The sequence below is a fragment of the Selaginella moellendorffii genome, unplaced genomic scaffold, assembly GCF_000143415.4.
Source record: "Selaginella moellendorffii unplaced genomic scaffold, v1.0 SELMOscaffold_117, whole genome shotgun sequence".
Classification (NCBI taxonomy): domain Eukaryota; kingdom Viridiplantae; phylum Streptophyta; class Lycopodiopsida; order Selaginellales; family Selaginellaceae; genus Selaginella; species Selaginella moellendorffii.
In genome coordinates this window covers 187,937-215,371 of record NW_003314378.1, presented here as the reverse complement: position 1 = coordinate 215,371, position 27,435 = coordinate 187,937, and the positions used below count along the sequence as shown (strand labels likewise).

Below are 27,435 nucleotides of genomic sequence, written 5' to 3'. Positions count from 1 at the left end.
CGATTCGGAAGCGCTCGCCCAGGTACCACTGTTTCGACGGCATTCTTTGCGCGATCGATTGATCGATCGGTCAAGGGTATGGAATGAGACGCGCGGGTTTTGCGATCATCGAATTCGCGAGGTATGTGTGTTTCATCCATTAGGTTTTTATCGATTGAGGGCTTTTGGTTGTTTGCTTTCTCTGTGATGATTTCCTCGCTTCCGCTTTTTCCTGTCGCCTTGGTCTTTTTCCTTTTTTTTCTTTTTACTCTTTAATTTTATTTTCTGGCATCTTTGTAAGTTACGTATGACTGGATTTATTTTTCAAAATGCCAACACAGAATATGTTGTCAGCGGCAGCTACGCAGCTGTCTTGACGAAACTTAGCTCGTGGTCTCTTTGCTCGTTTTTTTATTTTTTCTTTCTATTTGTAAAGGGTCTCTTCTTCTTGTGATGGATCCTCACGATTAATTTCTCTTGTTTCCTCTTTGCAGGTGATATGGATATGGACGCTCATCACACCACCACCGCCGAGATGAACGAGAAGCAAAAGTCCCGACTCTACCCCGCCTCTGGAGGCCTGTCGCAGTTCTTCCGCGACACCGAGGACGAGGAGATGGAATCGCCACCGCAGTTTATGAGGGACAAGTGGAAGAAGCTGGTCCTAAAGCACAGCGCCGTCTTCGAGGCTCACGAGCTCGTCGGCGACTCCAAGTGGCAAGACATCCCCATGGAGCTCCTGGTGCGGATACTAGCGCTGGTCGACCACCGCACGGTTTTGGTGGCCTCTGGCGTGTGCACTGGCTGGCGAGATGCCTTGTCTCTTGGCATCCTGGAGCTTTCATTCTCTTGGTAAGCTCGCTTTCTCTTTTTTGCGTTTTTTTCTCAACTCTTACGTAGTGTTAACGTATGGAAATCCTTGGGGTTCTCATTTCGTTTTTTTTTCGTGTTCTTTATCCACAGGTGTGGGAAGAGTGTGAGCATGCTTGTACAATCCGTGGCCTACAAGTTCTACCGCTTGCAGAGCTGCAACTTGCGAAGATGCACACTACTTAACGACCAGGCCGTGCAAGCGATCGCGCGGCACTGCCACGATCTGTCGAGCTTGGACTTGTCAAACGGGAGGTCCAGCGGCACCAGGCTCACGGACTTGTCCCTGGTGGCTTTGGCAAACGGGTGCAAGCTGCTCCAGAAGCTCGACCTGAGTGGCTGCATTGGGATCACTGAGGCCGGGCTCGTCCAGTTAGCCGAGAGCTGCCGACAGCTCAAGCACCTGAACCTGTGCGGATGCGACAATGCGGGGTCGGACAACGCTTTGAAGGTAAGTCGACCAAAAGCTTGTTTTTGCTTCCTTTTCTTAACTTCTTCCTGTTCTTCCTGCAGGCTCTCGCGCAGAACTGCGTCGGGCTCCAGATCTTAAATGCCGGCTGGTGCGACAGAATCACTGACGAAGGAATATCGGCAATGGCTATTTGGTGTCCCGACTTGCGAGGAGTCGATCTCTGTGGTTGCCATCTTATCTCAGGTGACTGCCTGACACGGCTTAAAAACCCCGCGTGTCGTTTCTCTGTTTCGGTTCTTATCTTTTTCTGCTTTTGCTTTTCCAGACGTGAGCGTGATTGCACTGGCCGAGAAGTGCCACCGCTTGAGATATCTCGGCCTGCACTGCTGCAGGAACATCACCGATCTGTCCATGTACTCGCTGGTGAACAGCCGAAAGTACCGGGCCCAAGGCAGCAGCGGCAAAAAGAAACTCTCGCCATCCGGGAGTGGAAACCAGGAGAGCGCTACCGCTCGAAGCACCGTGACGAGGAGCAGCACCGGGAGCTGCAGCACAAGCGGAAGCTCCAGCAACAGCAGCTTCCAGAGCAGCAACGACAGCAGCACCACGACGTCCACCAAGAGCTACGTGCAGTGCATTCTCAGCGACCAGGATGGCTATGGTCTGGTTTCGCTCAACCTGAGCGGCTGCACAGCCTTGTCCGGCCAGGCCGTCCAGGCGGTGTGCGACTCCTTCCCGGCGCTCCACACTTGCCCCGAGAGGCACTCGCTCAACGTAAGTGGATGCACCAATCTCACCTCCGTCCATTGCTCCTGCGTTGTGGATCGTGGTAACAGGTCCGCCATCGCCAGCCGCCTCCAGCAGCAGTGAAAGAAGATGACGAAGATGGAGAAGCAAAAAATCGCGATGGAATTCGCGACCACAAGTTCCACCACTGTGGTTTGTTTGTACATTCAAAGTACGATTTTTATGATAGTGTAAAGTGGTTCATATATATGCAATCGTTTACTTTCTACAACCTTTGGGACGAGGTATCTTTTGCTGTCAAGGCTGAGATTTAATCAAGCAAAGGTGATAGGATGTAACATATGTGCCGAGAGTCATTGATTGATGGACGATCGAATAAATGGACACCCATACCTGCCACGTAAATTCCAACAGCAACTGCCAACGGTCCTCCTCCCTGCCTAGCTGGCCATGTCATAGCCCCGGCGCGCAAGTTTTCACACGGGAAAAAAGTAATGTCCCCCGTGCCACGTAACGCACCACTCTGCCACATCATACAGCATGCTGCCACGTCATTATATTCCCACCGTGTAAAATATGTGGTGTTTCGTACTTTGGGCCATGGCCATTACGGACTTGGTGTTCTGGAGCTTTGTAGCCATGGCGTGGGACGCACCACACGGGAGGAGAGAGCTGGGGGCCGCGCGTAGGGTTTTGGGTAGGGTTTCTAGGATTGCCGGCTCGAGGCGCCCGGCGATAGATGAATCGGTGGGCCGGGTCTCGTGAGAATGTCGATCGGGCAGCAATGTCGGATTCTTGCGATCGAGTTCCTGGTCGTGCTCGTCGCGGCCTTCCAGGCGCGAGCTCTCAACGAGGAAGGGATCGCTCTCATGGCCTTTCGAATGCAGATTACGCAGGATCCCACTGGAATTTTCACGAGCTGGAATGCGGCGGATGAGGATCCATGCGGCTGGACTGGGGTCTTCTGCGACGATGACAATCGCGTCAAGAAGCTGCTGATCCATGGCGCCGGCCTCGCAGGTACCATCTCGCCGGCGCTCAGCGGCCTCCCTTTCCTGCGGACGCTCTCCCTCTCCAACAATCTCCTCAAAGGCAGCATTCCCTCGCAGCTCTCGCATATTTCGAGCCTCTGGAAGCTAAATCTCAGCAGCAACGAGCTCGCCGGCACAATCCCGGCCTCCATCGGCAAGATTCCGGGGCTCCGGATGCTCGATCTCTCCTCCAATCTCCTCACTGGCGCGATCCCGCCGCAGCTGTTCGGGAATTGCTCCAAGCTGAGATTCGTGAGCCTGTCAGGCAATGCGCTTGCTGGGAGCCTGCCAGTGGCTCTGGGCTCTTGCGGATCCTTGAAGTTTGTGGATTTTAGTTCCAACCGGCTCACTGGGAGCGTGCCGGCGGAGATCGCTTTCTTGGACGAGCTGCTTTTGTTGCTTATCCAAGAGAACTCGCTCTCGGGGGATTTTCCATCAGAGGTTCTTTATCTTCCTTCTCTCGATATCCTCAATGGCTCGAAGAATGCTTTCAGCGGTGGGCTCCCGGACAGGCAAGGTGATGATGGGTGTCGATCACTCGAGGTAATGAAGGTCCCATTTGCTGGTGCCAATGTCGTCTTCTACTCTTTTTAATTTCTTTTCTCGAACGCAGGTCCTGGACTTGTCTTACAATAGCTTCGAAGGTCCTATTCCTTCCAACTTCGGAGAGTGTCAGGAATTATCGCTCATCAACTTATCACACAACAGGTTTTCGTCTCCGATTCCCGATGCCATTGGGAAGCTCGCATTCCTGGTCAGCCTGGATCTTAGCAGCAATGCCATGCACGGCAGTATTCCACAAGCTCTAACGCAGGCGAGGTTCTTAATTGAACTGTACGTAGCTCAACGTCTTCCTTCATGTGTTTTTTTCTAAACCATGGTTCTTTGTTCCAGCAAACTTTCCAGCAACGATTTTAGTGGTACCATTCCGCGAAGTCTCAACAACTTGACATACTTGAAGACACTCCTTCTTGGCCATAACATGCTACAGGGCTCTATTCCCGCCGAGGTTGGAAGGCTAACTCACTTAGAGCGGCTGGATCTCTCTTTCAACAACATTACCGGAAGTATTCCTATCCAACTGGGTGACTTGTCGCATCTGGTGCTCTTCAACGTCTCCTACAACAACTTAACTGGATTCATACCCAGGCGGGGCGTGTTACAGCGTTTTGACAGGAGCTCTTACATTGGCAATACGTTTCTGTGTGGTCCGCCGCTGTCACTGAGGTGCACTCCTATGGTTTGGCCAGGACCAGCATTATCGCCGACGCTCGAAGGTGGTGGGAAAACACACGTCTTGACACCTTACACCATAGCAGCCATCGTCGCCGCAATCCTCGTCGCCTTGGGTGTTTTTATCGTCGTCATCTTGAACATCAAGGTTTTGACGAGGCCAAAGAAGACTCCCGCTGAAGTGCTCGTCTACGAAAGCACTCCGCCTTCTCCAGACTCGAGCACAGGTGTGATCGGCAAGCTCGTCCTCTTCAACCCAAACATCCCGTCCAAGTACGAGAACTGGCAGGAAGGAACCAAAGCTCTTGTAGACAAGGACTGTGTGATCGGGTATGGACCACTGGGGACTGTTTACAAGGCCGTGGTGGATGGCGGAGTGGCACTCGCTGTGAAGAAGCTCTCTAGTCTCGGCCAGATAACCAGCCAGGAGGCCTTCGAGCGGGAAATAGCGATCCTCAAGAACGTAAAGCACAGGAACGTGGTGACGCTGGAAGGATACTACTGGTCTCCTCCAACAAAGCTGCTGCTAACCGAGTACCTCCCCAACGACAGTCTCTTCCATCACTTACACCAGCGCATGGAAGGCCAGCTACCATTGCCTTGGTGGAGACGGTTCAAGATCGCCTTGGGCGCCGCGAGGGGGCTGGCTTACCTTCACCACGACTGCAGGCCACAGGTCCTCCTCTTCAACTTGAAGTCGACCAACATCCTTCTGGACGACGAGTTTGAGCCTCACATCTCGGACTATGGCCTGCGGAGGCTTTTGCCGAAGCTGGACACGTACATGACCGACCGGAAGCTGGAGCTGGCGGTGGGATACGTTGCGCCGGAGATGGCAGTCCAGAACCTGAGGCTGACGGACAAATGCGACGTCTACAGCTTTGGGGTGGTGCTGCTGGAGTTGGTCACCGGGAGGAGGCCCGTGCAAAACTTGGAGACGGACGCGGTGGTGCTGTGCGAGTATGCCAAGGCGGCGTTCGAGCAGGGGCGGGGCTTGCAGTGCCTGGACCATGAGATGAGCTCGTTTCCAGAGGCCGAGATCATGCAGGTTTTCAGGATCGGGCTGCTGTGCACTGCGCAGGATCCGAGCAGGAGGCCGTCCATGGCTGCCATTGTCCAGATGATGGAGATGCTGTCAATGTGAGTTTGTTCATACAGGATCGATCGACCGAGCCTCTATATACATAAAAACTGGCAATGCAAACGCAAGAACTTGCGGTAAGATTGATCGTTTTTCTTTCTTTTTTCTCTCTGCAGGAATATGTACATTCATTGTTTTGCAAAATTTGTGAAAATTCAAAACACAATCAAATTTTTGCTTAAAACATGAACCACTTGGATACAACTATAATACTCTCTTTTTTTGTTATAATGTTATGATGTAAGAAGGATTATGAAATAATGTTAATTTTCAATTATTTTTCAATGTAATTGATGTTATTATAAATTTTTATTTTATAGATTATTATTCTAACTGATGGGCTTCTATTTTGGTGTTAAAGAAATAATTAAAATTATATGGCTAATAAAGTGTGCTGACTAATACTTAAAAGGGTTAGTTATTAGTTGGCCATAGAAACAAATCCCGAATGTGAGACTAGGACTTATTGAGGTGGCACTAGTTCACAAAGTTTGGCAGCAGATTCTTGACTCAATATTCAAAGCACGGATATTCTCATTTGTCCGTAATTATATGATGCAAAACTCAAGTCATGAACATGATTTTCAAAGTCTAGTCAGTCATGATTTTTTTTGCTTGGCTACTATTCACGGGTGGTATTCCTTTGCGTGTGGACTACAGACTCTTTCACCTTCAGTAATATCTCTAGACTATATAAATCCCCAAAGAAACTCACAGAAATATATTACAGCATACACAGTTCCAATGGCAAGCTCTACTGCCATCCTAGTTGCTCTTGTTGCTCTAAGCCATTGTTTTGCAGCAATCCCACTCGCAGCAGCCACTTCCTTCAACGTTGTCAATAGCTGCGGAGGCTCGCAGAACATTGTCGTCCGCGAGAACCCCGGCCCCTCGATCGGAACCTCCGGATTCACTCTCGCCCCCGGAGAATCTCGCTCACTGAGTCCTCCGGATCTCTGGGGGGGAAACATCGGCACTGGAACTCCTGGCCTCCTGGCCGAGTTCACTATCAACAGCAACAGCAACAATGACTTCTACGACATCAGCGCCGTGGATGGCTTCTTCATCGGCACTGGGATGAGCATCACTGGATCTGGCAGGGGTCTGACTTGCCGAGCGGAGGCTTCGACTTGTCCTCCCGAGAACACGAATGGGAATGTCTGTACCAGTCCCAACCGCGACGATCCAAACTCCCAGTATGCACAGAACGTCCGTGCCTCATGCCCGGATGCTTATAGCTGGTCTGGTGACACCAAGACTTTTGCCACTGGAACCGGAGGAACTTTCACCATTACGTTCTGCCCGTGAGCGATGGTGTTATTCAATCACTTTATAAATGAAATAAATTCTATAGCAAAAATGTTGTCACGCGTTTATTCAGATCGATACGTTAGCTTGGTGGTACGCAGCGGCATCACCTGGATCCATCCCAATCGCAAGCCCAGCCACCTCCGTACCACACCTACTGCCCTCCGTATCGTTCCATCTACAAGCCCCATGGCGGGGACCATGTACCGCGCCTCATCCACAAACGTCCCATGCAGCCGTAGTGGATGATGAGAGTAGTGATGAGGATGATGAGAGCGGTGATGAGGAAGAGTGCAGTGATGACGATGTTAATTCCTATGAGAATGAGAATCTCTACGACTCCATTCCCTGTGCTTTGTGGCCCTGGCTAGGCCATGGCTCTCACTGTGCAAAAGTAATCACTTCCCTGGATCAGAAAGCTACTTTTTGCTAAAAAAAACCTTTCATCACAATCAATCCATTAATTTTGACTTACATGGGTGATCGCGGGCATGGCGCTCGCGCTGGCGGCCTGGCCATGGAGCTGGCGCTGGATGCGGCCCAGCCATGGGGTTGAACATGGTGGATCAACAAATAAAGAAACGAGCGACAATCTCCTCTCACTGAAACACTATTAGTGAGATTTGAACATCTCTTATGGAAGTGGAAGTTAAAAGAGTCAAATTTCCCATCACCCCCTGTCCCTAGCATGGAGTTCACATATCAATGCTTGACTTCATCAAATGACCAAAGCCTTTACATGGATATTCAGTGTTGTATGGCGTTATAGAACACCATTTCAGCTGCTCTTGCTTCCCAGACGCGAGGCACTAATTGTAAGGTGTTTCCAAAAGAGCACCCAAAGATGGTGCAGATGGGAAAGGTGTTCTCGTCGCATGACTCCATCCAAGCGATCACCTGCCTACATTGCAGCCAAGGCGATCAATCCAATCCCCCTTCGGTGCGCCGATCCAGAGTTTTTCCTTGATTATCAATTATAGAATCACATAGTGATCCCACATAGACATCTAAATGAGTTTACCAATTCAGCAACGACAAGCATTCCTTAAATACATCCATACAATGACAATTTGTTGCTTGAGATGGTTAACGAGCCAATGTCAAGGGTTTATCTCGACGTGGTCAAAGATCACACTTTAGTGTTGTCCATTATAAAAGAAGCTTTGGAAAGGGAGGTGATGTTGCATCCAACGCCAAAAATGTGCTTGAGATGTACAGTGAACTGCCCGGAAGGGAAAAACCTTGTCACTTCCAGCTTGAAAGGGGGCCTCATGCTGGACGGTGAAACACTAGCTACTGAGGCATATGACTTGTTCTTGGATGCGAGCACAATAAGCTACCGAGAGTACTTTGCTAAGGAGGCATCCCGCTGCAGATACTTACCAGGCGTTCTGGAAACTGGTAGACGAGAAGCTGTGCAAATTGATGGTGAGAAAACTGCTGCGAAACGGTAACGATTACAAGAGAGAAGGTACTTTCATCCTTGAGAGGGATCTGCCAGGTAAGTATTGAAATGAAGATTTAAAATTGCGATAACATTCTTTATACATGACAGTAAAAATGTTTAAACAAGCCTTCACATAGATATCGCCTTACTTACATTAGACCACCATCTCAACTAGCTCTTGCTTCCCAGACGCGGGTAGTGGCTCTCAGGGCCTCTTGCTCCAGCCTTCAAATCTAAGCTCCCCCGACTAGCACACCGACAGCAATTTGTAAATGAAACATCGTAGAAAGCTTTAGTGTACCTCAACGAAAGCAGAGTCAAAGCTTGCATATCGCTCTTTCACGATACTTGGAAGAGTACCCTCCTGAAAGAAAATTCGTGCCCGTGAGAAATGCCACAAATCAAGGAATTTTACCTCAAGGATTTTGGCTGCATTGTGAAGCTCGCGTGCCATTGCGTCCATGTCAGCGATATGAGAGATGAACAAGTCCTCCACGTCTGTACCTTCCCTTCTCCTGAAACACGACACACACAGTGAGCACGAATTGGTAGCAATGGTTCTAAATATACGTACAGTTTGGCAACTAAGTTGAATCCACCAGGAGCAAAACCGCCCCACACGAAGACAAACGAAACAGGAACGCATGAGTTACGGTCAGGCGAAGAAACATGTCTTTGAGTGACTTGCATTCTGAAGCACTACTTCTGTGGTTTCCACAATATCCATCGGTCGGTATCCTTTCCTGAAAGAAAATCTCTTAAGCACTGCATGAATGAAGACGTATCAATGTTTTCCAGTTCATCAATGATTCGAGAAACTTCTAGTTATGATAGCAGCTACATGTGTCCCGCAAGCGTTGGTTGCATTCAGAAAGTCGTCTGGGTGGGAAAGGTCGGCACTGGACTGGCCGAGGTTTCCATCAACAACAATAGCAACAAGGACTTCTATGACATCACCACTTCTTCATCGGCACTCACTGGATCTCGGATGCTGGAACTTGTCCTCCCCAGAACAGGAATGGGAATACTTGCGCCAGTTCGATCCAGCACCAAGACTTCTGGAGCCGGAGGAACTTTCACCATTTCCGTTCTGCCTGAGGATGATATCAATCAATCACTTTGGTGAATAAATAAAACTCTGGTCGTGTTGAGCAAAAACTATGATATCAATCAATCACTTTGCAGTTAATCTGGTCTGGTAACACGTTCCATATACAAGATCTATACGCTATTATACTCATACACACTTGCTACCAGGTCGTAGGCAGCGGCGTCACCTGGATCCAACCCCATCGCAAGCCCGGCCACGTCCGTACCACACCGATCACCCTCCGTGCCACTCCATCTACAAGCCCCAAGCAGGCACCGCCAATCCAGCGCGTCCACGTGGCATGGCATGGCGGCGACAATGTGCCGCGCGTCATCCACGCGTCCCGCGCGGCCCATCAAGTCCACCATACAGCCGTAGTGCTGCCGGCCGGGCGTCACGCCGTGGTCGCGGACCATGGCCGCGAAATATGACGTGGCAAGCTCCAGCGCGCCACGGTGGACGCACGCCGCCAGCACCGACGCGAAGCACGCGGGCGTGGGTGCGTGGAGCATGGCCATCTCGTGGAAGGCGGGGAATGGATCGCTGGTGGAGAGCGCGGCCAGGAGGGCGGCCCAGGAGATGGGATTGGGGCTGGGGATTTGCGCGAAGAGCTTCTCCGCGTGGGAGTTGTGGGCGGCGCGGGCAAATGCGGTGAGAATCGCGGTCCAGGACACGACGTCGCGCTCCGGCATCGACGCGAAGATCTCCAGCGATGACTCCAGCGGCTGGCTCTCGGCGGTGAGTATCAGGTTCCAAGAGAGCTGGTTCTTGCGAGGGATCTTGGCGAACAGCGCCCAGGCTTCTTCCAGATTCTTTCCGGACAGGGTGTAGGCGGCCAGCATTGCGTTCCACGAGGAAGAATTCCACTGCGGCATCCTCTCGAAGATCTCTCCAGCCTCTTCCAGATCTCCAAACCGGGCGATGCCGGAGAGGATCGCGTTCCAGGAGGCCAGGCTCTGCTCCGGCATCTGGGCGAAGAGGCTCTTGGCCTGGCACGGATCTCCTCTCTGCGAATACGCATCGATGATCGCGGTCCAAGAAACAAGGTTCCTCTCCGGCATGCGATCAAAGAGCTCTCTCGCGAGTTCCAGGTCGCCGCACAAGATCCATGCATTGAGCATCGCAGTCCAGGATATCAAATTCCTCTCCGGCATCCGCTCAAACACGAGCTGGGCATCGCCAATCCTGCCTCTAGTCCCGTGAGCCGATAGCAGCGCATTCCAGCACACGATGTCGTGCTCGGGCATTGCGTGGAAAATCTCGAGCAGAGCATCAATATCGCTGGAAATTCCACCCAGGAGCGTGATCCACGACACCAGATCCCACTGCGGCATCGCATGAAAGATCGTCAGAGAACTCGCAAATTGCCCGTTTTGGGCATTTGCGGAGAGAATCACATTCCACGACACCAAAGTCTTCTCTTCCATCATCTCAAACATCTGCTTACTCTCGTTTAAGTTTCCAGCTAAACCACAAGCAGCGATTATCGCTGTCCACGATACCGCATTCCACTCGGGCATGGCACCAAGGAGAATCTTTGCCTCGTCTAGATGCCCGTGCTTAGAATATGCGCACACCATGGAAGTCCACGAGACTAGATTCTTTGCCTGCATGGCATCAAAGATTCCTCTCGCATCTGAGATACATCCGGCACGGGCATATGCCGAAAGCATCGCATTCCAGCACACCACGTCTGGCTCCCCAATGCCATCAAATATCCTCTTAGCATCTCCCAGATGCCCGGAGTTGGCAGCTGCTGTTAAAACTGATGTTTGGGAATATAAGCTCATCAAGCGTTATTCTCTGCTTCTTTTTTTTTTCACCGTTGATTTTACTAAAAACTCTCGGATGTTCTGCTAAAGAATGAGAGCGTGGAGTTGGATGAAAGGCTATGTTACGGGCTCTCCAAACTTTACAGATCAAAAGGAGATGTATAGCGATGTAAAGCAAACGCGGGATGGAGCTCTTCGAGAACTTTCTATGCAGTGATCTTGCTAGGAAGGATGACAAGCTTATTAAAACTTCCACGAAGTATGAGGGGCACCCAAGTTTCGCCAGAGAAATCGCATTTGCGACACCAAATTCTTTTCTTCCATTTTCTCAAACAGCTGCCTACTTCCATTTAAATCCCCAGATGAACCATGCGGGCATAGAAGGTTTGCCTCATCCAGATGCCCGTGCTGGAATTACCATGGCAGTCCACGAGACGAGATTCTTTCTTTGCATGGCATCAAATAGTCCTCATATGTCCCAATTTTTTTAAAAAAAATTAATAAACCGGTTGACGCACTGTTGAAAGGCCCAACTCTACACAAAAGGAAGGAGCTGTTTAGCGATGAGTTGATCAGCGTGATTCTGGACAGGGTGCCAACGCAAGGCATTTTAAGAAGGGACATGTCCGGATTGCTTTGTCGTTGCTGGACGAGACATAGAACACCTTCACCATGGTTGTTTCGTATCCGCTTACAATGACGTAGTGAAAGCAGTGAACATGATGAAGACTCTATTTCTTCAAAGTACGAGGGAAGGCTCGGTAGCTTATTTTCTCGCATCCAAGAACAAGTTACAGTCATTTCATCGTCCAGGGCCCGTTTCAAGCCCGAAGTGACAAGGTTTTTCCCTTTTGGGCTCAGCTTTGCCGTTGGATACAATGGACACAACACCATTCTTTCATAACCCTTGACATTGGCAACCATCTCAAGCACCAAAGAGACTGTCTTCTTTCATCCGGAAGCAATTTGCTAGACCAAACATCTTTCAAATCCAGCCTGATTTCCACACCTTTAGCTCTGGCCTCCTTCCAAACCTCGTTCATAAAACCCATCTCCCCAGTCAGACAAGAAGAAGCTGTTCTACGAAGTAATTGAGGAGCACCAAAATAGCGTGCTCCAGGAAGAGGTCTACAGGAAACTAATCTCAGTGCTTCCATACAGCTCCAGCCCCCCGCTGCAGATACATACCTTGGAGACATTCTGTAACCTGGTAAAGAAGCTGAGCAAATTGATGGTTGCGATACGGTGACGATTACAAAAGAGAAGCTACTTTCATCCTTGAGAGGTAAAAGACATTTTGTGATAACATTCTTTACAAGTTCAAGTAATCAAGCCTTTACATAGATATCACATGGTTATATGGAGTATATCACATGGTGGTTATATGGAGTTATAGAACACCATCTCAGCTAGCTCTTGCTTCCCAGACGCGGGTAGTGGCTCCTCCATTCTCAGGGCCTCCCGCTCCAGCTCTTCAAATCCAAGCTCCCCAGACTAGCACACCAAAAGCAATTGGTAAGTGAAACATCGTAGAAAGCTTTAGTGTACCTCAATGGAAGCTCCCAAAGCAGAGTCAAAGCTTGCATATCTCTCTTTCACGATACTTGGAAGAGTACCCTCCTGAAAGAGAATTCTTGCCCGTGAGAAATGCCACAAATGAAGCAATTTTACCTCAAGGATTTTGGCTGCATTGCGAAGCCCGCGTGCCATTGCGTCCATGCCAGCGATATGAGAGATGAACAAGTCTTCCACGTCTGTACTTTCCCTTCTCCTGAAACACAACACACCACACACAAGTGAGCACGAATGGTGTAGGAATGGTAGGAATGGTTTCTAAATAGACGCACAGTTTGGCATCGAAGTTGAATCCACCAGGAGCAAGGCCTCCCTACAACAAAAGATACGGTCAGGCGAAAAAAATGTTTTTGAGTGGCTTACATTCTGAAGCACTGAAAGCATCACTTGCGTGGTTTCTGCAATATCCATCAGGAACTGGTCGGTATCCCATCCTGAAAAAAACATCTCTTAAGTACTGCGTGAAACGAAGAAGCGAAAGTACCTGTTTGAGCGTCACCAGTGTTGGCGTCAATGTTTCCCAAAACTCCATTGATTCGAGAAACTTCCAGTTCATGATAGCAGCTGCATTCCACGAGTATCAGTACAAACAATAAACTTTCGGCTGTCTTACCTGTGACCCGCAAGCGTTGCGTGGTTGCATTCAATGTTCAGCTTGAAGTCGTCTGCGCCGTAGGAATAGAGTTAGATGGATCTACAGGGAAAACCACAAGCTAGCTTACCCTTCAATCCATATTTTTGCAAGAATCCAATCGCAGTTGCAGCATCCCAATCATATCTACATAAACAAACGTTAAGTAAGGTGCATTAAGTTTAAAGCAAGCCCGTACTGATGCTTCGTGGGTTCTTGAGGCTTTGGTTCAATGAGAAGCACGCCTGCGATATGAAAAAATCTCTCAGTACCAAGCAGTTAGCGTGAGATGCTTACCGTCAAAGTCGATCTTCTTCTTGTACTCAGCGGCTGATTTCAAAAATTGTCCCTGCAAAGCCAAGAGTTATAGCTGCCGAAGTTGAAGAGAACAAAGAAATTATTACCAGGTGATTGAGCTCCCTCTCAAGGTCTGTGTTCAAGAGAGACTGATATCCTTCCCGGCCACCCCAGAACACGTAATTCTCTCCACCAAGCTCTTTCGTAGCCTGAAAGCAGAAAGCTCAGACGTCAGCATGAACAAAATAAAAGAAAAGCAAAACATGTAACATACCTCCATAGCCTTCTTGACTTGAGCGGCTGCATAAGCATAAATCCTAGCGTCGGGACTACCAGGGGAAGAAACAACTATAATAGGAAAGAGAGCAACAAGAAAATCTAATACCTGGTGGCTGCGCCATGCATGTATCTTGGGTGCTTGAAAAGCTGCGCGGTTCCCCAGAGAGGTCTGATGTCTGTGCCTTCCTGTAGCTGCTTAGCTAAAGCAACAACTTTGTCGAGGTTGGCATTTGATTCCTGAAACACCAAGCTTTGTCAATCAATGAAAAAACTTCGAGCCAGCAAACCTCCAGAGTCCGGCCCTCTGGCGCAATATCTCTATCGTGGAAGCACCATCGGTTAAGGCCAAGCTTTTTCAGGAACTCAAAGTTTGCCCGCACTGGAGACAAGAACAAGATAAACACCAAACCGAACGCAAAGCACACGTACTTCTTGTGAAGGCCATCTCGAGCGAGTCCGTTCCATCATCCCAAGGCCACTGCTTCGTCGGAGATCCAAAAGGATCACTTCCATCGCCTCGGAATGTATGCCAGAAGGCGACACTGAACCTCAGCCAGTCCTACACAGATAAAGGAAAGAAAAAGGGAATTTTTGTCGAGCGCATGGATGGAATGATGGTGGCTTCTACCTTCATCTTCTTGCCATAGATCTCTTCCTCCGGATTGTACCACTTGAAAGCAAGTGGGTTCTTGCTAGAGGGTCCCTGAAATTCCCATCCGAGCGCGTTTAGAAAAGGTATTGAGATGAGAAACACGAGAAATCCCAGACCTCGTACTCTATCTTCGAGATGTTGGGGAAAAACTCGACTTCCCCTTCCTGGAACCCGGAACCACATGTTTGATCTGCGACTCGCTTCTCCTGGAGCCCCGATATCAGTACACAAAAGATAGAAGGGAAGAGTTTACCTGTGTAGCAAGCGTCGACCCCAGGCACAAAAGCGCCACAAAGGCCGCCAGGCAGATGCTCCTCCTTCCCATTCTCATCACAAGCTCTGATACCACGAACCCTTGTGATTGTAGCACCATTTTATAGGCCCTGCTCATCTCTATCATTTCGGATGCTATTAAAAACTATCTGAGTAAGATAGTACTTTATCCTTAAACAAGTGTTATCCCCTTTGTGGATTAAAAATAGAACAAAAGTATAAACTCTACGTACTTTTAACTTTCACTCGGACTTCTTGTGAAGCTTGCTGCTTCCCACTCTCACCAGACAGTAAAGGGAAACAGAAACAGCCAGTATGACCACTGCACATTTTGCTTGTGTCAGAACGAGAAGCGAGCAAACAAGGGAACTTACCAGTGAAGAGAGAGTAAACGACGGCAGCCAGTCGGTATCTCAGGTACCACGGAAGGTCGACTTCCCGTGTACAGTGCCTCTGGATCTTCTTCTTTAGCCGCTTGAAGTTTCTCTCTGCTCCATCTTGTGCCTGGAGTTTCGAGAGCGGGATGATCTCCTTGAGCGCAGGCCGTCCAAACACGTCTCTGATCTCCGCGATAATTTTGACATTGTCCGCGGTCCAGTCGATGAGGAAAGTTCCGAAGTTTTGTTTGCCTGGAGTGACGAAGGTTTGCAAAATTCTCAAGACATGAGTAGAAGAGAAGAGAGACTGATACGAACCATAAACGCAAGAGCTGTATCGGCACCATTGGTTGTATACTCTCATACTAGTTGGCATTAGCCAGGCAGAGAACCTTGCTAGCGGAGCAAGCTTAGACTGCTCCACTGCCTGTGTAAGGCCACTCGATGTCACATCATAAAGCGGGTAGCTGATACCACAGTCGTACCTAGTGATTTCCCCAAAGTGCACATCCCCACTGATAAAGACAACACCACTTGCCTGTGCATGGAGAGAGCTGGATGTCAAAATCCCAAAGCCTCAGCATCCAGACTTACATTCGAGCGTGCAATTACATCAAAAAGTCGTTCTTGCTCTTTTGGAAAATGCGACCATGCTTCCACGTGAAAGAAAGGTCGCACAGTCGAAGAAAAGTTGCCCAACACCTTTACAAGCGCAACCAGATCAATCCCACGTATGTAGCATGATAATAGCAGAAGATACTCACTTGAATGGACGAAGCTATGATATTGATTTGCGCATCGGTCTCGGTCAGTTCTTTCTCCAGAAACGTCCACTGCTTTTCTCCCAGCACCGTCCCGTCGCTGAAAATCGGATCTCTGTGGTACCTTGTATCTAGAAGAATAACCTGCTTGTAAATGCTACTTTCAGGAGCTCAAAACGATAACGAAGCTTCGATCATACCTTAATTCTCTTTCCTAAAGGACCATAAGAGTAAGACGTATAGACCCCCTCCTGGGACCATCTAGACAAAGCGAAAAGCAGATGAATAATAGAAAAATTACGCGCTTGCCTACCTGGGGCTGTCCAAAGGCTCGTCCAAATTCTCCAGCATTAACTTTTGGCTCTCCCTCTTGCCTTCAAACTCCTTTCCAGCGTCATTGAGGCCATAATCATGGTCATCCCAAGTTCCTATAATCTGTCCAAGAGCAATGTGCTATAAACAAGCCAGAAATTGACGAACCAACCTGTGTAGTTGCTCTCAATCTCTTGTACTCGGGAACGCTCTTCCCTTTCCGATACTTCTCCGCCATTTCTTCAAGCGACACAGGAGAGAAGCGGGGGATGTTCTTCCAAGGCCCAGCAGTGCGTTCCTTTCCAAACACCCGAGTCGGCCGCTTGTTATCCGCGTAAATGTTGTCTCCAAGCCAGATAAACACCTCCGGCTTGAAATCCAGCACAGCCGACCATATCGGCTGGAAAACAAAAAACAAAAGAATATGGATCAGTAAACAGACACACACACACAAAAAAAATGTTTTTTTTTACCTGAGGAACGTCCTGATGAGCACACGAACCAAAAGCAATCCTGGATACAACAGGAAGCTCCGCCCCTCCAATGCGAGAAAAGAGGAAGAGAAGAAGAACATAAAAGAGACGAGCTAGCATTCCCATGCTCACAGTGGGCAGAGACGACCAGCTTGGTAGAAAGAAGAGATCGGTATTATACCTCATTCTAGACATCGGCTTCCGGGAATTCTCCATCCACTGGAAGGCGCATCGCAAACCCTAACCCTATCCTCTAACTGCAGCACACACAGATCTCTTTAGTTCTTGGGCGACGAAGAGGAAGCACCTGGCTTCCATGGAGGGGCATATTCGTCGGCTACGTGGCGGGAATCCAACCAAAGTCGCGCCTTTATCATTATAGGCACACCAGTGGTTGCCACGTCCCTGCACAGGAAAAGTTTAGTCCTCGCAAAGAAAGCCAGCAGCGTCCTTGAAAAGAATATAGTATACCAATGTTCTTGCCTGGATTTTTTTCTCAAGCTTGCGGGAAGTAATCGTTGAGGTTTAGTGGCAGCTTGTAAAACTCTTCGCTCCTCACGTCGTCCCCAAAGTTGTAGAACTTGCTCCACCAATTCAGGCCGCGGTTCTTTGCGTTTGGCGCTCCAATGTCGAGCGTGTTGTCGAGGAGAACCGCCACCATGAGAGTTACTGCGGCGTTGGAGGAGAACGTAACGTTGAGAGCATCGTCAAACTGCAAAGAGAGGTAGAGATTTTGGTGAGGAAAGGTGAGTTTTTTATCGTACCCAGTTGGCTCCACTGTGCACGGGACCGTGGCCTGCGGAATCGGCGAACTCTCGAAAGTACTGCGGAACTGACAGTCCCAGGAACAGCGAGAATCCCAATATGAAGAGATTCCTCCGGGAGCTTAAGTTTGCAAATTGGAGAAAGGTGAAACCGGTCGAAGCTAACACCCCGGCCAGAATGCAATAGACCGCTGCAAACAGTGGTACGGGGATTGAAGCAAGGATGGCACCAAATTTACCTGAAAAACAAGAGAGAATACGTTATGTTTTTTTGATTGGTTTCTGCAGCTCACCGAAAACCGAGAAGAAGATCATCAAGATAGCTGATAGTTGAACTATTCTTCGGCTTCCAACCCTTGTTAGGCCAATCAAACCTGCATTTTCCCTACAAAACCACAGAAGTGAAAAACTGCAGATTTGATAACAAAAAAGGTTCAAACTCACACTAAAGCTGTACAACCAGTTGCGGTCCCGAACATGCCACAGAGCATGATCCCAATTCCCTTCATATTGATAGAACGGTCAACCTTCATCAGAGAACAAAAGATTGAGTGACACGAACCTGCCAGCCTATTCCACGGCTCAAAACATGAGACGGTGGAGGCGTCGCCCCCGAAAGTCTCGATAGACCATAAAAAGTTCCCGTAGACTGCGTGAAGAACGTACGAAGTTCTTCTCGTGAATAAAAACCAAAATACTCCTCACCTCAACAAGAGAAACAAGCACCGCGGCCATCATCCCGAACACATGACTTGCACTGAACGTTGGAGTTCCCCATTGCAAAGGATACGGAACCCTGACCCTGCATTATATGTTTAAAGCTGTAAGGTGTCTAAGAACGTTCAAAACGATTTACCATGGAGCTGAGCTGATGAGATTAGCACGGTCCGTTCGACAGTGCATCTGCCCCAAGGGGCTTGAATGTCGATAAGCTCCACTCAGTGTAAGAACTTGCGCGTAGGCCCAGATTAAGGCCATAGAAAAGATAATCGGAAAACGCTCAAACACTGGTATTCCTTGAGGCCGCAGCTTCACCGATTTCAAGTACTGTGGAGCAAACGCATTGTGAGGTGAGAAAATAAAAGTTGATAACATACTTGTGAAAGCATGAGTATCAATGCCAGCTGAGGAAGTCCAATTTGCACGCATTTTCCAACCCCGGGAAATCCATACTCGTAAATTCCTAGACCAGTCATCATAATAACAGGAGCTATTGTCATGGGGCACATAAACCTGGTCGAGTTCGTTACAACAAATGAAAGAAGAAAATCTTTCAAAACTGACCTTGAAAATACACCCCACACGCCACTAAATCCCAGAGCTATTTGAATGCTGGAAGCGCAAATAAGAGCACCTTGAATTGCACGTATGGTTTGAAGAAATCTCTACAACGTAAACATTCAAATCCAATCACCAAAGAAAGAAACAAACGCAAAGTACCTCCTCGGAATCATAGATGCTAAGCAGTTTCGGGGAATTGATAATTGTCAGCGTCGGAATCATAAAGGCGTAGGATCCTCCAATCACTGCCGGGAGCCTCGTCCCAAAGAAAGTCTGACCGAGCGTAGTCAGGCCGCTGACGAAGAGCAACGCTTGAATAACTAGAGTCCTGTGTCGCTGGAGAAAAAAGAAACAAAACAGTGCAGCGTGTCAGCCTTAAGAAAAAAAATGCTCCACTTACATCGTCGCCTCCGATTGCGTCGACCATGATGCTTGGAATTACTACAGTCGTTCCGAGCATCGTGAGGTAGTGTTGGAAAGCCAGAAACGATGTTTCGACTAGAAAAAGAAGATAAAACTACTGTCAGCAGGAACAAGAACCAAATGAAATGCAAAATTCATAACCCCACGGAGGACTGTCATTGACGCAGTACTCCAGTTCTGGTTGCTGATCTTCGACAGGATGCTGGAAATCATTCTTCGCTGGAACGCTCACACTTAGAACTGTGGTTGCCATTTCTTGCTGCTGTTTCAAGAACACCGAAGAAACCAGTCTTTTTTACATACAGGCTGAGAATCTGGAATATGTCCCCTTGTCTTTTGTCAGCTTCGGTCTATGATGACGAGATCTGTAAGATATGGATTTCTCGACACGAGAATATCCTAGAAATCCAAACTAACTACCTAGAAAGAGAAGAAATGCAATGCAGAAACTCACGTCCATTCAACTCCAAAGCGATAAAAAAAAGTAGTTCTTTTTTTCTTTTCTTTGTTTTTTAATCACGACCAGCAGCAACTTGCTTGCAACAGTCAGTTCAGTTCCGCTCTGTACAGTAGAGAAACTGAAGCCTGGAGCAAAACACAAGTCACTCAGAACCGAAACTAAACGAAAGGCCGTACCTTTGGACTTATGTATACAATTCCAGCAGGCCCCCAGCTCTAGTTTCCTGGATCTAAAGCAAAATTTCCTGTCTGTGGTTTCATCGAGCAGCCACTAGTTCCTGTTTCTCCAGTTGCGGCAGAACCAGAGTATCCAGTCCTGTGTCCAAGCCTTCTTCCAAACTCCTAGCAGGTTTTTGCATTCCTAGAAGCTCGTGTATCTCCTCCGTTTGCTCGTGACTCTTGGCTATTTTCAGCAGTACTGTTCTCAGAATTGGATCCGGTTTGTATCCAGTGCCTAGCATTTGCTTGTACCAGATGATAGCTGAATCAAAATCGTCGTTGGACCCATAGGCGTTTACCAGTACCGTGTACACGTGACGGTTTGGTTCTAATCCCGCAAGCTTCATCGTCTCGAAAGACCTCATCATGTTGTCTAACTTGTTCCCGTTCGCGTAACCCGTCATCAGAACGCAAAATGTCTGCAAGTTGGGTTGCAAGTCCGCTTCCTTCATTCGCAGAACTGTCTGTTCCGCTTTAGCCATCAGGTTCACACTAACATAAGCAGATATCAAAGACGTATAAGACTCCACGGTAGGGGTACACCTGTTTTCGACTATTAGACTCGACTAAAAAATAGTTAGAAGAATTATACCCGTTCTGTTTCATCTGTTTTAAAACAGCTCGTGCTCCCTCTGGATCTTTACACTTCGCATACGCATTAATAAGTGCGTTATAGGCAACTTGTGTCGGTCTGAAAAACAAAAATTTGGATCATACAAGGATTCAATCACTCACTACCTTATGCCAGCGGCAATCATGTCATCGAAAGCAGCGTGTGCACATTCCGCCCTCCTCGCCTTGGCGTACGCATTTACCAGAGCGGTATATGAGAAGACATCTGGGTCGAGCTTGGCAGCTTGCAACTGCAAAATCAAAGGAGCGGGTTCAGCATCGCTGAAATAATCGAAATGAATGTTTACCTTCCGGAAAACATCTTCAGCATCCTTCCAGGTCTTTTGACATGCAAGAAGACTGTTGAACGTAACTATCGTTAATGCCACGCGCTCACGTTTCATCGACTGATAAACGGACATGGCCTGTTCAACTTTGCCCTGCTTCCCATACGTATGAATCATCAAATTATACATTCTCGCGTCCGGTTTTACTGTTGGACTTGGCGAATCTGTTACCAGCTTAAAAATTCGTTGGACATCATCCAGCCTCCCAGCCTGTGTAACACACATTGATCGATAGGAAATAAGGAAAGAGGATTTACCTCACTGTATGATTTCATCATGGTTTGATAAGTCTGTGCTGTAGGCGAAGGACCAGTTGTTAGCAGTCTCTGAAACACAGCTTCAGCCTTGTCAAAACTCCGTCGTCGACCGTAGCCTTCGATTTGTAGCGTGTACATTTCGATGTTGGCCACAACACCAAGCTCTGCCATTCGTTGGAAAATTCCTTCCGTCTTGTCGACTTGCCCATCCTTGCAATAGGCCAGCAAAACCAGGAAGTAATCCTTCTGGTTGAAATTGTACCATCCTTGCTCCATGAGCCATTCCGTGAACTGGAAGAGAAGAAATGAGAAACACAAAAATTTGATGCTTTTCTATCCTAAGATCACGAACCTTGATAATTATCTTCCACGCCTGCATTTGCTTAAACCTGGTGAGCGTCCCGACAACACTCTCCCTAGAAATATTTCCATCTCCAGCGTACTTCTTGAGAATTGCCAGTGGCTCGGGAGATTTCTCTACCTCGAGCATCATCCGTTCCCACGCAAGCTGCTCGGGGCTCAACGCCGGGCCGGGATTGTTCCTAAGGTTCCTAATCCTTGGCGAATTCCTCGCTACTGCAGCCGCTACCTGGATTCTAACCCCCCGCCCTGCTCCGCGTGGATCATACCTCGACGAAATCCAGCACGGAGAGGCGACGGACGAAGAACACGGCTCAGTGCAATCTGAAAGAGAAGAAGATCCACATTTTGTGTCGGGCGCGTCGAAATATCGCCGCTGGAAGCATGAGAAAGGAAGAACGCCCGCCATGGCGCGCGCGCTATCTCCAGCTCGAGCAAGGCCCTATCATATTCCGTCACTTGAGCCCTAAACCCCCAAATATCACCAAGAACATTCCGTCAGTCCATCCGGCCCAGCTGGGATTCGAGCTCGCGACCTTTCGGAGCTCGAGGAAATCACTCGAAGGCTTCGCGATCGCTGGCGTTGCTAGAGCGAAGAAATGAGAGATCAAGAGAAAGGCTCGCCAAGATCTAGCAAGGTAATCGATGCGAGGGAGATTCTTAGCTAGAATAGCGATCGAACGAGCTAGGAAGGGATTCGAACCTCGGCCGGGCAGGGACCTAGGGCTCGGCATTTGGCGCGTTTCCAGCATTTGAATTGGAGAGAGGGCGGAGGGCGGCGCTATGGCGGCCAAGAACATGTACCCGGTGAAGAAGAACAATTGGTCCTTCCGGGAAACCATGATTCCGATCCCTGGCGATGGCTTTGATCCAAACAAGGCTCTCGCGCAGCCCCTCCAGGAGCTTCCCTCTGAGTTGCAAAAGCGATCAAGGGTGTCCATCTTCAAGCCGCCAAAAAAGGTTGCCAAAGAGAAGAAGCACATCTTCCAGAAAATCGAGGACCGCAAGCACCAGAACGCCTTCAAGTAAGTAGCACTTCCATTTTTTTTTCCTGATTCTTCTGTTCGAGATAGAAGAAAGTTCTTGCTCATTGTTTCTATCTCGCAGGCGATACCAGTACCATTGTCGAAACTACGAGGAGTCCAAAAAGCTGGCAATGAAGCAAACCGAGAAAGTCGAGGAGGACATACTCATGGAAAACATCAACCTCTATCGCTTGAAGCAAGAGAACATTCTCATCCTTGAGAAATCCAAGTCCGACTTAGATAGATACTACGGAGAAAACACCGTAAGCTCCCTCTGTTCGATTTCTCACGAGCTCTCGTTTTTGTTTTCTCATTTTTTCCCTCCCGGTTCTTGGCAGTGGGAGATCAGCTTGCGAGATTACTGGATGGTCGAGCCTATGATTGGTGACTTAACGGCTGTGCCTATGCCTTACGATCTTCTAGCTCAGCGCACGCTCGAAAGGATTGGCAACCCGCTCAAAGAAAACATGTCTCTGGACTACTTCACCAAAACAGACTCGCGGCAGGACACGAGAAAAAGCCGATGGGGGCCGTTTGAGCTCTACATGGAGCGCCTCGAGAAGGGGATCCGGACAACAGTGCCTCATCGTCCAAACTTTCATGGTTTCCAGGTATGTACCAGAGCTTTAGTTTTCTTCGAAAGTTTTCTTTTTTATGTCCAGTTTCTAATGGTTTTGGAAGCCGAGGCTTGCTTTCAAAACCTTGTATAATGTTTTAACAGGAGTGGTGTTTTGGGATTGGAATCCACTTGTGGCTCTCATCTCTTTGGGACAAGCCAGGGTTTGCAAAGCTTGCTAAGTTTTTCTTCTGGTAATGGATGGCTGGCGGTTTTAGACGGGGTGACGGATCCTCTCAGCAAGGCAACACTTTAGAGCTAGTGTTTGCTTTCTATTAACGATCTTCTAACAACGGACTGGTGTTGGCAGCTTGTAGGAAACAAGATCAAACCAGAGGCTGAACGGCAGCGGAAAGGAGGAGAGCGTATCAAGGTAGTCGACTTTCAGGAATTTGCTTGTGTTTTTGAAGTGTTTTTCTTGTTCTTCCGGCTTACAGTTTGGAAAGAAAAGCGAGGAGGCGCCTGCTGGCGAGGTTTACAGCCAGCCAGCCATCAAAGTTAGCACAGAATCGCTACTGTTCACAGCAAAGGCAGGTTTGTGAAAGCTCGAAAATTGTCGTTGCTCCGAAACATGGCCTGTGCTTGCATCAGGTGAGATAGCAAGTCGAGATGTCACCATGAGAAACGTTGGCACTGTTGCCGTTTACTATAGCTGGAAGAAGCGGCCTCAAGATCCAATCGTGGAGCCATCAAAGTCTTGGAATGGTATTTGCTATTGTCGAGACAATATGTTATAGCTTTGGAAAGATAGTTTTCATCAAAGCTCTAACATCCCTTTGGCAGATAAAAACTTCCAAGTTCCTCGTCACAACCGCTTCACCGTATTGGCATCCAGCGGCCGCATACTACCCGGCGAAGTGCAAAACTTCCGTTTCAATTTCTTCTCCAACTTTGCGGGATCCTTCTACGAGACGTGGGTCCTCTGGACCGCTCCCGTGCTGCCCGACCCTCCCGCGCCAATCTACTTCAAGGGCGTAGCCACGACCGAAGATCTCAAAGGGTAAACTCCTCCCTCCATCTCAAACTTTGCGTGAACTTCATCTTGTTTTCGCAGGGACCTGAGGAACAAACTGACCCGGGAGCTCGAGTACCGAGAGATGATGCACGGAGTCGAGGAAGTCATCGAAGAGCTGCTGGACAACTCCTCGGACTTGACATGCAGCACGCTCAAGAGCAAGCCCGACTACCTGTACTCCCCCGCGGCCTACGCATTCCTGCGAGGAAACCTCGGGTCGGAGTCACCAATGTACCACAACCCAGCCGCCGACACTTACTGCCGCAAGCTCGTCACCGCCATCAACGCCACCTTGCTCGAGGAGGCCGAGAGTCGAAAGCCTCCAGTAGAAGAGCTACCACCACCGCCGCCACCTCCGCCACCCAAGAAAGGAGCCCCCCCGCCGCCACCCCCGCCGCCTCCTCCAGAGCCAGAGCCGGTTCTCACTATAGAGTGGGACGGATCGCTCGCAAACACCATCAAGGCCAGCGAGAACATCACCAGCGAGGAGAGCCGGCGCCAGGTGCTCAGCCTGTGTCCAAAGATCAAGAAGCTGGCGGAGATCCCAGCTCATCCATCGTCGACGTTCCACTTGGCTCTCTTCAAGATCTTCAGCGAGGCCATCCATCCCGTCCACGACGCGGTGGAGAACACTCTGGCGGACATCGCTGCGAAGGCCAAGGCGGAGGAGGACGCTCGTCTTGAGGTCCGCCGCCAGAAGGCCATAGAGGAAGGGCTCGACCCGGACATGCTCGAGGAGGAGGAGCCGCCGCCACCACCCGAGCCACTGTATAACGAAGATGGGGAGGAGATCCCGCCGCCGCCACCTCCGAAGCTATACGAGAACGTCGCGGTAGCGTCGGCGGTCAAGGACGTGTTGATGGAGAGTTTCTTGCGTGTCGAGGACGAGATTGAGAAGCTCGAGGACGCGGCCATTTCGGTGGTGGAGTCGCAGATATTGGCACAGAAGCAGCGGGAGCCGGATGAGCAGACGCTGTGGAACATTTTTGCGCTGGAGAGGGAGAAGCTCTTCCTCGTTCTCGGTAAGGATAGAGACTGAGTTTCTAGAGCCAGAGTTTTTTCTTGTTGAATGCGGCCTTTCTTCTCTGTTGCTTGTCTCATCCGAAACTTGGTAGAGGAAGGTTGAATCTGATGCCATCGCTTTGGTCACTGGCACTGCCACGGCTGACCTCTCCGAGATCGCCTTCAAAAAACTCGTCTTGGCTCATCAAGTACTGGTCCTCCTCGTCATCTTCCACTTCCTCTTCGTCCTGTTGGCTGCTGCTACTGCTTGAGCTGAAGCTGTTCTCCGACATGTACTCCGAGGACTCGATGCTCAGCTGGATCTGCTCGTTCTCACTGTCCTCGTAGCTGTCCATGCTGACGGAGCTATCACTGCCACTGTGAGGGAAGGATCAAGGACTGAGCAAAGAGCGATATGATTTCAAATAGGCATACCATTTGGAGCTTGGGTAGTCGGCCATGAGGCAGAGATCCGAACGTTCGGAGCGCAAAGCTAGTAACGACTCGGAGCTTTTTCCATGTAAGAGAGCATAGTTAGTTTTGTGAAGGCTGGAACGGGAACGTACGTACCTCGGACGAATCCTTCTTCCCCAGTCCGATCCAACTAGATTGTTTCTGTTAGAAATGTCCTGGAACAATAAGGCTGCTGTTAGCTAGCTACTTCAGGTATGTTCAATAACTCACAAGGTGACGGAGGTTCTTGCATTCGCCTGCTCTTAAGCCAAAGAGAAAACGTTGGACTTCAACCTGCATTTCCGTCCATTAACAAATCCGGAAGTGAAGACGAGTTAGCACCTCTTTCAAACGCACGCAATCTCTTAAAATCAAGGTCTTGAGACAAAGCTCAGCACAGCCGACGAGGTTCCTAACAAAACACAACTCGAGCTCAGCTTTCAGTTTACAAGAGATACTCTTCACTCGCTTACCTCAAGAAGAAACCATTGAGGTAATCGGCTCCAGAGAAATCAGCGTGAGTAAGGTGCTCCAGTCCCTGAGAAGCACGAGAGTTTGAGCTGACATAAAAATAATCCAGCAATAAACGTACAGTCAAAAGGACGGAAGCTTTTCTGTCAGCTAGCCGGTACTCACTCAGTGTTAACGACAGTAACTTTGGGCATCCTTTGACGAGAGTGCTACACGCACTAATTTTCACATTGTCTGCAAAGATTTGACAGAACATTAAGCGGTGACGAACGAACAACAGCAGCAAGAAAACTTACGTCCAGGCCATGAGCCAAGGTTTGCCTGTTGGCAACATAGACCCTCGAGTTCATGACAAGTAGTGCCCAAGCAATCCATCAATGTCGTCAAGCTCACGTTGCTAAAAGCTGGTAAGAAGTTAGCGCGGAAGAAATAAAAAAGGGCTATTCCTTCTTACAGGCCAACGACTTTCAAATCCATCAAAGCGGGACAGGCCATCAGTGCCTTGCAAAGAAACTTGCTGTCCATGGATTCGATGTTGTAGAGATGCAAGGCCTTCAACATTCTTCTGAAGAAAGAGAAACAAAACGCAAGAAAAGATCGTAAGCGAGGATTTGCAAACAGGAAAAATTTTACCCAGCTACACCATCGACAATCAATGGACGAAGGCAGCTCTTTGAGAGAGGACAAGCCGTCCACTCCGAAGATTTGTTGAACATGCTTCTGTCATATATGACAGGAAACTTGAGAGGACTAGAACTCGGCTTCAGTCCATGCAAACGGCAATGGTGGAGCACAACTCCGAGCTTCAAAGATCTGAAAAATCAAATGGAACTTAGTCTAGAACGAGAGAAAGAACGAAACCAAAACCTGAGACAGCGGCCAGCTCGGTGAATGACCTTTTCCACCGTTTCATCCGTCACAGTCGATCCGCCAGTCGTGAGATCGATGTTAGTGTAGCAAGCAGCTTCCAGCACGAGCTTGCTAAACATGGTACACGCCGCCGCTGCCTGGCACAAAGTCTGCGTTCCCAGCGACGAGAAAATCTTCGCTTCGTGCAAACCATGGCCCATCAAGAGGAGAAAAAAAATTCCAGAGCGAGCTCACCTTAATGCTTAGATCAGGAGTAAACGGCCACACGGAGGAGTTGTGTTGCGCGGCGTGCTCTCTAGCGAGCCGATTGGCCACGCCTTGCAATTGGAGACCTAGCGCCAGGCATCGATCCAATAACTCTACCTTCTCGTCATCGCTGCTCTGCCTGTGCAAAATGTGCTCCAACGCCGCGTCCGTGACCCCCGCATCCAAATCCGTGAGAAGAACCTCCAAAACATCCTCCATTCTCGATCGATCGATGCACGCTCCGCCCTCAGCCGAGGGTCTCCTGCGCTTGCTGGCGATCGGGCAGCTCCGGCGTCCAAGATCCATGCAAAGCTCCTCCCGCCCCGATCGCGCTTGCCATTCACTCCTCCCTGCC

At 49.1% G+C, this 27,435-nt stretch overlaps 9 protein-coding genes across 11 annotated transcripts; 4 read left to right on the top strand and 5 right to left on the bottom strand.

Annotated features, from left to right (window-relative positions):
- The first annotated feature begins 4 nt into the window (after positions 1-4).
- Positions 5-2,279, top strand: LOC9635811 (F-box protein SKP2A). Its single transcript, XM_024664993.1, has 5 exons — positions 5-121; positions 474-831; positions 943-1,300; positions 1,363-1,504; positions 1,587-2,279. The coding sequence occupies exons 2-5, from the start codon at positions 479-481 to the stop codon at positions 2,129-2,131; spliced, it is 1,398 nt and encodes a 465-aa protein (XP_024520761.1). The 5' UTR covers positions 5-121; positions 474-478; the 3' UTR covers positions 2,132-2,279.
- Positions 2,280-2,628: 349 nt separating this feature from the next.
- LOC9635481 (probable LRR receptor-like serine/threonine-protein kinase At1g12460) lies at positions 2,629-5,597 on the top strand. Its single transcript, XM_002991226.2, has 3 exons — positions 2,629-3,582; positions 3,653-3,873; positions 3,934-5,597. Exons 1-3 carry the CDS (start codon positions 2,776-2,778, stop codon positions 5,414-5,416), a joined length of 2,511 nt encoding a protein of 836 aa, XP_002991272.2. The 5' UTR covers positions 2,629-2,775; the 3' UTR covers positions 5,417-5,597.
- Positions 5,598-6,153: 556 nt separating this feature from the next.
- Positions 6,154-6,785, top strand: LOC112342732 (pathogenesis-related protein 5-like). The gene has a single exon (XM_024664996.1). It carries the CDS (start codon positions 6,158-6,160, stop codon positions 6,719-6,721), a length of 564 nt encoding a protein of 187 aa, XP_024520764.1. The 5' UTR covers positions 6,154-6,157; the 3' UTR covers positions 6,722-6,785.
- Positions 6,786-12,321: 5,536 nt separating this feature from the next.
- On the bottom strand, positions 12,322-14,887 carry LOC9635479 (xylose isomerase). Its single transcript, XM_002991196.2, has 18 exons — positions 14,718-14,887; positions 14,581-14,670; positions 14,441-14,515; positions 14,242-14,371; positions 14,100-14,191; positions 13,919-14,049; positions 13,808-13,862; positions 13,641-13,742; positions 13,534-13,585; positions 13,436-13,481; positions 13,328-13,383; positions 13,219-13,270; positions 13,090-13,169; positions 12,969-13,039; positions 12,878-12,918; positions 12,702-12,801; positions 12,579-12,650; positions 12,322-12,524 (listed from the first exon to the last, which is right to left on the bottom strand). Exons 1-18 carry the CDS (start codon positions 14,862-14,864, stop codon positions 12,411-12,413), a joined length of 1,506 nt encoding a protein of 501 aa, XP_002991242.2. The 5' UTR covers positions 14,865-14,887; the 3' UTR covers positions 12,322-12,410.
- LOC9635478 (alkaline phosphatase D) lies at positions 14,871-16,976 on the bottom strand. Its single transcript, XM_002991195.2, has 9 exons — positions 16,661-16,976; positions 16,360-16,587; positions 16,189-16,310; positions 16,076-16,136; positions 15,879-16,019; positions 15,709-15,816; positions 15,433-15,652; positions 15,112-15,366; positions 14,871-15,059 (listed from the first exon to the last, which is right to left on the bottom strand). Exons 1-9 carry the CDS (start codon positions 16,874-16,876, stop codon positions 14,980-14,982), a joined length of 1,431 nt encoding a protein of 476 aa, XP_002991241.1. The 5' UTR covers positions 16,877-16,976; the 3' UTR covers positions 14,871-14,979.
- On the bottom strand, positions 16,816-19,565 carry LOC9635477 (nucleobase-ascorbate transporter 2). Its single transcript, XM_024664968.1, has 12 exons — positions 19,106-19,565; positions 18,865-19,041; positions 18,709-18,809; positions 18,522-18,657; positions 18,281-18,471; positions 18,130-18,226; positions 17,987-18,073; positions 17,869-17,927; positions 17,718-17,809; positions 17,425-17,663; positions 17,132-17,372; positions 16,816-17,065 (listed from the first exon to the last, which is right to left on the bottom strand). Exons 1-11 carry the CDS (start codon positions 19,163-19,165, stop codon positions 17,157-17,159), a joined length of 1,455 nt encoding a protein of 484 aa, XP_024520736.1. The 5' UTR covers positions 19,166-19,565; the 3' UTR covers positions 16,816-17,065; positions 17,132-17,156.
- A 38-nt stretch (positions 19,566-19,603) lies between these two features.
- LOC9635810 (pentatricopeptide repeat-containing protein At3g59040) lies at positions 19,604-21,812 on the bottom strand. Of its 2 annotated transcripts, XR_002991064.1 has the most exons (7): positions 21,375-21,812; positions 21,023-21,313; positions 20,727-20,975; positions 20,545-20,669; positions 20,399-20,497; positions 19,765-20,349; positions 19,604-19,713 (listed from the first exon to the last, which is right to left on the bottom strand). XR_002991064.1 is itself a non-coding variant. In XM_024664967.1 (6 exons), the coding sequence occupies exons 1-6, from the start codon at positions 21,789-21,791 to the stop codon at positions 19,845-19,847; spliced, it is 1,686 nt and encodes a 561-aa protein (XP_024520735.1). In that variant the 5' UTR covers positions 21,792-21,812; the 3' UTR covers positions 19,606-19,844. The 2 variants fall into 2 exon arrangements, 1 of the variants encoding a protein (XP_024520735.1); XM_024664967.1 differs by having other exon boundaries at positions 19,606-20,349.
- Positions 21,813-22,138: 326 nt separating this feature from the next.
- Positions 22,139-23,528, top strand: LOC9635476. 2 transcript variants are annotated; one of them, XM_024664970.1, is made up of 5 exons: positions 22,139-22,407; positions 22,490-22,670; positions 22,746-23,018; positions 23,129-23,396; positions 23,461-23,528. In XM_024664970.1, exons 1-4 carry the CDS (start codon positions 22,166-22,168, stop codon positions 23,219-23,221), a joined length of 789 nt encoding a protein of 262 aa, XP_024520738.1. In that variant the 5' UTR covers positions 22,139-22,165; the 3' UTR covers positions 23,222-23,396; positions 23,461-23,528. The 2 variants fall into 2 exon arrangements, with proteins under 2 accessions (XP_024520738.1, XP_024520737.1); XM_024664969.1 differs by lacking the exon at positions 23,461-23,528 and having other exon boundaries at positions 22,746-23,144.
- Positions 23,529-25,036: 1,508 nt separating this feature from the next.
- LOC112342722 (F-box protein SKIP17-like) lies at positions 25,037-27,424 on the bottom strand. The gene is made up of 12 exons (XM_024664966.1): positions 27,069-27,424; positions 26,832-27,007; positions 26,598-26,777; positions 26,419-26,529; positions 26,261-26,361; positions 26,086-26,198; positions 25,967-26,031; positions 25,836-25,905; positions 25,725-25,787; positions 25,611-25,669; positions 25,476-25,550; positions 25,037-25,418 (listed from the first exon to the last, which is right to left on the bottom strand). The coding sequence occupies exons 1-12, from the start codon at positions 27,384-27,386 to the stop codon at positions 25,136-25,138; spliced, it is 1,614 nt and encodes a 537-aa protein (XP_024520734.1). The 5' UTR covers positions 27,387-27,424; the 3' UTR covers positions 25,037-25,135.
- Between the last annotated feature and the right edge of the window lie 11 nt (positions 27,425-27,435).

What these genes read in the sequence shown, in the direction of transcription:
- LOC9635811 (XM_024664993.1), top strand. Translation starts at nt 479, where the DNA reads ATGGATATGGACGCTCATCACACCACCACCGCCGAGATGAACGAGAAG. An exon ending in GGTCGGACAACGCTTTGAAG is followed by an intron (nt 1,301 to 1,362) that starts GTAAGTCGACCA and finishes TTCTTCCTGCAG; the next exon opens with GCTCTCGCGCAGAACTGCGT. An exon ending in TGGTTGCCATCTTATCTCAG is followed by an intron (nt 1,505 to 1,586) that starts GTGACTGCCTGA and finishes TTGCTTTTCCAG; the next exon opens with ACGTGAGCGTGATTGCACTG.
- LOC9635481 (XM_002991226.2), top strand. Translation starts at nt 2,776, where the DNA reads ATGTCGATCGGGCAGCAATGTCGGATTCTTGCGATCGAGTTCCTGGTC. An exon ending in ATGGGTGTCGATCACTCGAG is followed by an intron (nt 3,583 to 3,652) that starts GTAATGAAGGTC and finishes TCTCGAACGCAG; the next exon opens with GTCCTGGACTTGTCTTACAA. An exon ending in GCGAGGTTCTTAATTGAACT is followed by an intron (nt 3,874 to 3,933) that starts GTACGTAGCTCA and finishes TCTTTGTTCCAG; the next exon opens with CAAACTTTCCAGCAACGATT.
- LOC112342732 (XM_024664996.1), top strand. Translation starts at nt 6,158, where the DNA reads ATGGCAAGCTCTACTGCCATCCTAGTTGCTCTTGTTGCTCTAAGCCAT.
- LOC9635479 (XM_002991196.2), bottom strand. Translation starts at nt 14,864, where the DNA reads ATGATAGAGATGAGCAGGGCCTATAAAATGGTGCTACAATCACAAGGG. An exon ending in GCAACGCTTGCGGGTCACAG is followed by an intron (nt 13,170 to 13,218) that starts GTAAGACAGCCG and finishes CGTGGAATGCAG; the next exon opens with CTGCTATCATGAACTGGAAG. An exon ending in CACTGGTGACGCTCAAACAG is followed by an intron (nt 13,040 to 13,089) that starts GTACTTTCGCTT and finishes TGTTTTTTTCAG; the next exon opens with GATGGGATACCGACCAGTTC.
- LOC9635478 (XM_002991195.2), bottom strand. Translation starts at nt 16,876, where the DNA reads ATGGAGAATTCCCGGAAGCCGATGTCTAGAATGAGGTATAATACCGAT. An exon ending in GAGCCTTTGGACAGCCCCAG is followed by an intron (nt 16,137 to 16,188) that starts GTAGGCAAGCGC and finishes CGCTTTGTCTAG; the next exon opens with ATGGTCCCAGGAGGGGGTCT. An exon ending in TCATAGCTTCGTCCATTCAA is followed by an intron (nt 15,817 to 15,878) that starts GTGAGTATCTTC and finishes GCGCTTGTAAAG; the next exon opens with GTGTTGGGCAACTTTTCTTC.
- LOC9635477 (XM_024664968.1), bottom strand. Translation starts at nt 19,165, where the DNA reads ATGCTCGGAACGACTGTAGTAATTCCAAGCATCATGGTCGACGCAATC. An exon ending in ACGCAATCGGAGGCGACGAT is followed by an intron (nt 19,042 to 19,105) that starts GTAAGTGGAGCA and finishes TTTTTTCTCCAG; the next exon opens with CGACACAGGACTCTAGTTAT. An exon ending in GTGTGGGGTGTATTTTCAAG is followed by an intron (nt 18,658 to 18,708) that starts GTCAGTTTTGAA and finishes GAACTCGACCAG; the next exon opens with GTTTATGTGCCCCATGACAA.
- LOC9635810 (XM_024664967.1), bottom strand. Translation starts at nt 21,791, where the DNA reads ATGGCGGGCGTTCTTCCTTTCTCATGCTTCCAGCGGCGATATTTCGAC. An exon ending in TGATGAAATCATACAGTGAG is followed by an intron (nt 20,976 to 21,022) that starts GTAAATCCTCTT and finishes TGTGTTACACAG; the next exon opens with GCTGGGAGGCTGGATGATGT. An exon ending in ATGATTGCCGCTGGCATAAG is followed by an intron (nt 20,498 to 20,544) that starts GTAGTGAGTGAT and finishes TTTGTTTTTCAG; the next exon opens with ACCGACACAAGTTGCCTATA.
- LOC9635476 (XM_024664969.1), top strand. Translation starts at nt 22,166, where the DNA reads ATGGCGGCCAAGAACATGTACCCGGTGAAGAAGAACAATTGGTCCTTC. An exon ending in AAGCACCAGAACGCCTTCAA is followed by an intron (nt 22,408 to 22,489) that starts GTAAGTAGCACT and finishes TCTATCTCGCAG; the next exon opens with GCGATACCAGTACCATTGTC. An exon ending in GATACTACGGAGAAAACACC is followed by an intron (nt 22,671 to 22,745) that starts GTAAGCTCCCTC and finishes GGTTCTTGGCAG; the next exon opens with TGGGAGATCAGCTTGCGAGA.
- LOC112342722 (XM_024664966.1), bottom strand. Translation starts at nt 27,386, where the DNA reads ATGGATCTTGGACGCCGGAGCTGCCCGATCGCCAGCAAGCGCAGGAGA. An exon ending in ATTGTCGATGGTGTAGCTGG is followed by an intron (nt 26,530 to 26,597) that starts GTAAAATTTTTC and finishes CTCTTTCTTCAG; the next exon opens with AAGAATGTTGAAGGCCTTGC. An exon ending in CTCAATGGTTTCTTCTTGAG is followed by an intron (nt 25,906 to 25,966) that starts GTAAGCGAGTGA and finishes GTGTTTTGTTAG; the next exon opens with GAACCTCGTCGGCTGTGCTG.